General features: G+C 38.1%; 1 protein-coding gene across 1 annotated transcript in view; it reads right to left on the bottom strand.

The window, feature by feature from the left end:
- Positions 1 to 8,214, bottom strand: part of CDKL4 (cyclin dependent kinase like 4) — a 60,860-nt gene that overhangs the window by 10,545 nt on the left and 42,101 nt on the right. The window contains exons 5-7 of the mRNA XM_007945048.1: positions 4,450 to 4,647; positions 1,743 to 1,825; positions 317 to 373 (exon numbers count right to left, since the gene is read on the bottom strand). Of these exons, the coding sequence (XP_007943239.1) occupies positions 317 to 373; positions 1,743 to 1,825; positions 4,450 to 4,647 (338 nt within the window). The remainder of the gene's footprint in view (positions 1 to 316; positions 374 to 1,742; positions 1,826 to 4,449; positions 4,648 to 8,214) is intronic.

The raw sequence follows: 8,214 nt of genomic DNA, 5'->3' as shown, positions 1-8,214 counted from the left end.
GAGAGAGAGAGACTTCTTTCTGCTTTTTATTAGAAATTGTCCTTTGTTTGATCATCTCGCTTGAGTTTGGTGTAGGGGCTACGTCTGGTGTCTCCATGGCTCTGACTTCTTGGTCTTCTAGCAATTTTAATTTAGAAATATTACTGCTGAAACTACTGAGGTTCCCTTAATTGTAATTATTTTACAGCTCCTTATTATTTTCAATGACTGTATCCTACCTTGGTGGTATTTGCCCTACTGTCAACCTCTTCTAAAGTTACCAGCTTCAATTATTACAATTTTCAATCAGTAACAGTTATAATTGATTTTGAAGTACCTTCATGAAATTCAAAGCCATGAGATGAGCACCTAAGAACTTTTCTTCAAGAGTTTCCTGGAATACAATGTAAAGAATTTCAATGTTACATCACAACAATGTAATGTATATTTTGAATGTATTAGTAACATGAACACTTTAGAGAAAGGACCCCTAGTAGGTTAGAGAATTCCTTCTAAAGTTTTTTAAAATCATGTTTTTATACATAATTTAAATGTTATAGTGTAAAGTTATGAAAGACATAGAACTGGAATTATTTTCTAAATTGCAAATGTCTTGCAATTGATACTGGGAACAGGCAGGTCCCAATGGACTCACCTGAAATCCTGTAACAGTACTATAATATCTGTGCATTATCTCTACTTACAGAGATGTATTGAGCATTGATGAAACTATGTAGGACAACATATAAAAGATTGCTACAGAAAGCAACAGAATAATAAGCACACAATTCAGAAAAGTATAGAGGAAATGGAAGGAAATTGAAGATGAACAAATGGGGAGGAGGAAGCTCCAAAGATAATGGTAACACTGTACTGCTTTAACTGTAGAGTAAGCACACATGAATGTGTTGTATTTCATTCTTAATTTATATACATGTTATATAAATATTCTTTTGATTTTAACATTTAGCCTTGTGTTCTATTCAATCTTTAAAAATTATAATAAATACTGTATAAATCAAGATATTATATGAAGATAATAGATTTTAAATGAACAGAGTATCTAGAGACAGTCGGGGCCATTTGAAGCTCAGATGTTCACCTGTGTCATAATCATGATCTGGCTTCACAGACTTTTTTCCCTATCTATATACCACTCAGCTCCAACACAGCTTGAGTGTGAACACACACCTCTTCTGGCAGTCCTTTCTACAGATAGATTTCTACAGGTAGACCATATGGAGTTTGAAAGGTCATGATCCAAACTGAGGTAACATACACAGGAAATCAATGTCTACAGAGAGTGAGAGAGACAAGTAGTCATTGATACATCCAGAAATAAAGGCAGAGACCACATTAAGAGAGCAACAGGTGATCACTGTGATCTGGAGTTTAACAAATACAATGAAGATCATTTTGTAGATCCTTTTTAGAACGCATTTTTCCCCCAAACTAAAGGACTACAGTAACACTGTTAATGAAAACAAACAAACAATTATTTAAGGGAAAGTTATCCTGGTGCTTTGACCAAAAGGATCAAATTTAGTAAAGAACTAAATCTATTCTTGGAATAGATAAGACAAGTAAAATTTTGAAGCATTCATCTGGTTCATTTTTATGTAGTTTTATAGTTTCTTTGATCTAGTATTAGTGTGTTATGAGGAAAACAGGAGCCAAAAGCACAAATATTAAAAAGCTAGCAATTAACCCTTTAAAAAAAAGTAGCAACATAACAATAAAATATCCAAAATAGAGCAATTTACCATGTCTTCTGGTTCAGGTATACTGATGCCATGGAAAAATTGGTTGCTTTTAAAGATTGATTGATGTCTTGGGATTAGTTTTCCTGTAATGTACAAACCACATAACTCACAATAATATAAGTAATAGTGCTTAAATGGTTAACTTCAGGGGTCCAGGTATGAAAGAAATATTGAGCCTGAGTGTTCCCTCCAGAATTGGGGGCAATGGCTCAGGTAGGTCAGTAATACCATATGACTCTCTTTGCCAAATGTGGTTTGGTACTCTGCTGTTGAAAGGTGAGGTGAGAAAATAATCTAAGGGCTTTACATACATTATCTCATTTAATCTGGTAACAAGCTCACAACAGTAGATGCTATTTTTAATCTCCACTGAATAGATGGGGAAAATGAGACTTAGAGAGGTTTGATAACTTGTCTAAGTTTATTCAGTGACAGACCCAGGATTCAAACTCAGGTCTGCCAAAGTGCATTATAAATTTCCACAATCATTTTAGGAAATCAATCAAACAACAATAGATTTGTAAGGTGTGGCCTGTAGTGTGGTCCGTATTTTTTAGGCTGAAGAATTCTCCAAAAGAATGTGTTGGAGCCAAATGGGAACTGAGTCAGGCTGCAGTAATTCTCTGGCCCAGCAGCCATGCCCACAGGAGAGTTAATGGGAAGGTATCATTTTCTGTGCATCCATGCTGCTGGCATGAACTACTGCTAATCTTTAGGTTATATTCTTTTCCAACCAGGTAGAGGGAGACAACATTGCAAAGAATGCTAACACATGATAGAAAGTTCATGAAAGAGACCCCTTGATTACTGTTTCTATTCTGCACTTAAATGGCTGTATGACTTTAGGCCCATCATGGAAGCTTCTTCAGCTTCAGTGTCCTCATTTGTGAAACAGGCACAATTAAAAATGTTATAATGCCCTGAACTGATTTTCCTTAAGACTTGAAAAGAGATGTGTATAAAAGTAATTCGTAAAGTCTTAAGTACTGTATAGAAGAGAAGTGTTAATATTATTTTAAACTCCAACAGCCATTCCTGATCAGGAAGTACAATCAGACTTCTAACCTCTAGGGCAGGAGTGTGAAACAATGGTCTGCAGGCCAAATCTGGCCCAGTGCCCTGTTTTTGTATGGCCTATGACCTAAGAATGGTTTTTACATTTTTAAGTGGTTAAAAAAAAAAAAGATTGAAAGAAGAAAAATATTTTGTGACATACAAAAATGATATGAAATACATATTTCAGAGTTTATAAAGTTTTATTGGAACACAGCCATGTTCATTTGTTTAAGTACTGTCCATGGCTGCTTTTGCACTGCAACAGCAGTTAAGTGCCTGCAAAAATAAGCTGCAAAACTTAAAATATTTACCATCTGGTCCTTTACAGAAAATGTTTGCTGACCCTTGCCCTGTAGTAAAGGGGGAAACCCTCTTTTACTGAGGACAGAAATTGCACTGGATCAAATCTCTCTTAAATTAAGCTGTGTTGTTGTTGTTGTTAGGGGCTGTAGAGTCATTTCTGACTCAGAGCGACCCCATGTACAGCAGAACAAAACACTGCCCAATCCCACACCAGCTCCATGATCCCTGCTATACATCATCGCAGCCACTGTGTCAACCTCAGGGATCCAGTTGAGGAGAGGGCACGCCCAAAGCAGCGGGGTGGGAGAGCGGGAAAAAGCGGATAATAAGCCAGGAACCAGGACAGAGGAGCAGACAGCCACAGGGATCCAGGTGAGGAGAGGGAACTCAGGCACGCCCAAAGCAGCCAGGCGGGAGAGCCAGAGAAAGGGGATAAAAAGCGAGGAACCTGGACAGAGGAGCAGTCAGCCACAGGGATTCAGGTGAAGAGAGGGAACTCAGGCATGCCCAAAGCAGCAGGGCGGGAGAGCCAGAAAAAGGGGATTAAAAACCAGGAACTCAGACAGAGGAGCAGTCAGCGGCAGGGATCCAGGTGAGGAGAGGGAACTCAGGCATGACCAAAGCAGCAGGCGGGAGAGCAGGAGAAAGGGGATTAAAAGCCAGGAACCCAGAGAGAGGAGCAGTCAGCCACAGGGATTCAGGTAAAGAGAGGGAACTCAGGCATGCCCAAAGCAGCAGGGTGGGACAGTGGAAGAGCAGGAGATAGGGAATTAAAAGGCCCAGGAATCTAGACAGAGGAGGAGTCAGTCAGCCTCAGGGACCCAGGTAAGGGTGGTATGAGAGGTTTCCAACAGGGAGACAAACTTGTCTGTCGGTTTGTCCTACTGTGGTGACATCTAGAAGTGAGTTTTGAGGCTAAGCCACTGGTGTTTCAAACCCAGCGGGATGCACATAGTGCACAGGTATCAGCCCAGCTTACAGACTGAGACAGATTAGGAAGAAGGAAGAGGCTGTCCACTTCTCAAAGATTTGGCCAGGGAAAACCTTATGAAATTAAGCTTTAGGCAGCTGATAAAAATACCCTATCTTAACACAATGTAGAAAGTAAATGTAGTTTATTCCATAGCTAATGGATTTTATGTGAAAAGCCATTTGAAAACTCTTCCCTGAGAGGAGTTATGGCTCTACATATTGAAGAAAGGACTGGGCTTTGGCTACAACCCAAAACCTGGAACCACCATCCTGAATAGCAATTTGGAGAAGCAAGAAAGCTCTTATTTTGCATTAAAATAATATACTATTACTCTTAACAATATAGCAACCCTGTAAGCCATAAAATAATTCATACCTAGTGTTCTGATTATCAGATAAAGTTGATCCACATCTGATTTTCCAGGCCAGAGTGGTTGGCCTGTTAGGAGCTCTCCAAAAACACAACCGATAGCCCACACATCGACTGAAGAACCATACTGAGTATCTCCCACAAGAAGTTCAGGAGCTCGGTACCATCTTGTAGCAACATAATCAGTATAGGCATCTCCTGGAACTGCAAATGCATCAGATCTGGTAAGCCACACTCTCCCAACACGTGAGCCAAGAGCAGGTCAGGCATTCAGGCAGGCTGCAAGAACTTGGTGGCATAGTGCCTAAGGCATTTGACTGTTAACCAGAAGGCTGGCAGTTCAAACCCACTAGCCACTCCTTGGAAGGAAGGTGGGCAATCTACTTCTGTAGTGATACTGCCTTGGCAATCCAAGGAGGGGTCACTATGAGTTGGATCGACTGGACGGCAGTGAGTTGGGTACTCCCAACAGTTAATTCAGGGAATCCCTCTCTCAGCAGTTATTGAGATAGTTAACTTTCAAAGGCATTTTAACTAGATAACATCAATATAAACCCAAACATCTGTGGGGATGGGGAATGAAAATTTCTGTAGTGTAACTTCAAGTCTAAACCAGCTAAACCAGCTATTGTTTAAATTCCCATTATTAACAGCAGGATGCTGGACAACTGCACTGATTTTTCTATCAAAATTTGTTACTTAGGACTCATTAAGACAGAGATCTCCACTTAGCTCCTTATGCTATGAGTCATGTGTGGAGTAGGTAGGCTGATGGCAGGGACTGAGTGCAACCTTCTGCACTGCCCCCCCCCCCCACTGCCCTACTGCCATAGATATAGACTGTCTGGGGCCAAAGCACTTGCCTCCTAAGTGGGTGGAAGCCAATCTCACAATCCCCACATGATGTGAAGGGGCAGAAGCCCAGCTTACCCCATTGTGGCTGAAAGTAGGTTGGTAAGATGATTTCATAGGCTTTTAACTGGCAAGAGTCAGATTTCATACAAGGACTTTACAAAGACTTGACAGAGGAGGGGCAGTTGGCAAGCCAGCAGCTAACAGAGATGGGGTAACAGGCATTTCTCCTTAGCAAAAGCTTTAGGTAGCCTGCAAGACTGCCACAAGGCAGCTCAAAAAACAGGAACTGCAGCTCCCATGAAAGAATAGTCCTCATAGAAGAGGAAGGAGGAATGCCTTTAGTTTACTCACCATTCTTTTATAAAATGATGTTTATATTTTAATTATAAAAATTAATAAATGTCAATAGAGGAAGTTTGGAAAAGAAAATAAGAAAGAAAATAATAATCACTGACAATTCTCACTACTCATAGGTTAAGTAAAATTTTAGTTTTTGAGACATTTTTTCAAAATAAAAATCATGTATAATCAATATAATCAAATCAAAGAAGGAAAATAAACCCAAGGTTTACCATACAAAGATAATTTGTTTTAATCTTTCAGTGACTTTCCAGTCTTTTTATTAACAGCATAAGTTTTTAAGTATTTTTGATCATGTTATACATATAATTGTGTGTCCTGATTTGTTTCATTTAATTATCTACATTTATTATGTTATTGGAGTCCCTGGGTGGCACAAATGGTCACTACTAACCACAAGGTTTGTGGTTCAATCCTACCCAGAGGTGCCTTGGAAGGCAAGTCTGGCCATCTGCTTCCTTAAGGTCAGAGCCTTGAAAATCCTATGGAGCAGCTCTACTCTGCACATTTGGGGTCACCATGAGTTGAAATCAGCTCGATGGCAACTAACAACAACCATATTACATAAACTCTTCATAAACTTGAGTTTAATGGCTGCATAATAGTCTACCAACTGGATGTACCATGATTTACTTTTACCTTTCCCAATATTCTGCCCTTATAAATAACACCGGATTGAAAACAAAGCAGGTTTTTTTCTATATTCAGGATTACTACTTTAGAATACATATCTATGAACTGAATTATGAGACTGAGATGTATAAACATTATATGTATATATTTCTTTAATTTTAAAAGTAGTATTTTTTATAGGAAATACAAAGAAGCAAGTGAAAATCACCTGCTACAGAGAGAAGGCCATATTAATGTTTTGGTGTGTTATTTTTCCTTCTAGTCTTTTATCAAAATTATACACACACACACACACATAATTGGGATCTGGCTATATATGCAATTTTATATACTTTTTTACTTAGTCCTACATTGTGAGCCTGAGTATTTTCACATGTTATTCAAATTCCTCAAAAATATGAATTTTAATGTATGATAATAAGTCAGAAATATTCTTTAGACATTTCCTTATTTCTGAACATTTAAGTTCTTTCTAATTCTTTCCCAGTAAGAAACTAGTCTACAGTGAACATTATGGTTTATTATTATTTGATATTAAAGGTTCAAAGGGTAGTTTTTAAAGTTTTTGGTACATATTAACAAACTGCTTTCCCAAGGATTTGTTCCAAACTCTGTTCCCACTAAAAACAATCTTGTGACTTTTGAGTAGTTACAACTTTAAAAATCTTTGCCAGCTTGATGAGTATTATTTTAATTTGCATTTCTTTGATATCAGTTAGGAGGAAGATTACTTTATATTTATTAGCCTTTTCTTCTCTGAATTGTCTGTTAACATCTTGCTAATATATTCCTAGTCAGAAGCTTAGTATTTTTTCTTAACAATTTATATGAACTCTTTTATGTCAAACTATTATTTATTAATTTTGAAATATTCTCTCTCATGATTATTTACTATAAAATTGTGTTCTCTGAGGGTATCTATATTATCTATCTACCCAAGATATATTTTAAGGCACTCTGGTGGTGCAGTGCCTAAGGCATTTGACTGCTGACCAAAAGGTTGGTGGTTTAAACCCAACAGCCCCTCCATGGAAGGAAAATGGGGCAATCTACTTCTGTAAAGATTTGCTGCAAAATATATTTTAGAGGAGCTTAAACTTTTTGGAGGATAAATCTATGAAGCCAATGCCTTTACTTTTTTACTTTCCCTTTTGCCTTTCTTATTGTAAATAACTGACAGTGATCCTAGTAATAACCCAAACCAGTATTTATAACTGAGCTTACATCTTGCTGAGTTTTTGCCAACCCCAGCAAGTTGGCAGTGCCTTAACACTGTTTTTATGTGTCAAAGAGTCAATTTTGACTCAAAATGATCCCATGTAATAGAGCAGAACTGCCTCATAGGGTTTTCCAAGCTGTCATCTTTACCAGAAGGAACCCTGGTTCAAACCCACAAACTGCTCCAAGGGAGACAAGACTTGGTGAACTGCTGATGTAAAGATTGTCAGGTATTTCTCCCACAGGGCTGCTAGGTGGGTTTGACCTACCAATCTTTCAGTTAGCAGCTGAGCACTTACCTGTTGTACCACCATGACTCTTGCCTTACACTACAGCTTTGTTTATAACAAGTATCGTGTTAGAAGATACCATTATTTAAATTGTCACAGTAGATTCACTATTAAGTAACTTTTGGAAGGGTTCATGCAATGAAAATTTCTGAGACAGATAACCCTAATTTTGAACTCAGCTTTAAGGTGGTCATTCAGAGAAGAATAACTACATTTCTTACAGAAAAAACTCAGCAAGAAACCAAGAATGCATATTCATGGAAAATTTTAATGGATTTATATTTTCAGAAGCACTGTCAGTTTAAGAAGGCTCTGGTAGCATGTGGATCATGACAAATTATGGATAACATTGAGAAGAATGGGAATTCCTGAGCACTTGATTGTACTCATGAGGAATCTGTACCTTGACCAGGAG

Source organism: Orycteropus afer, unplaced genomic scaffold, assembly GCF_000298275.1.
Source record: "Orycteropus afer afer isolate SDZICR_OR568_19922 unplaced genomic scaffold, OryAfe1.0 scaffold00131, whole genome shotgun sequence".
NCBI lineage: Eukaryota > Metazoa > Chordata > Mammalia > Tubulidentata > Orycteropodidae > Orycteropus > Orycteropus afer.
This window is presented reverse-complemented; position numbering and strand designations above follow the sequence as displayed.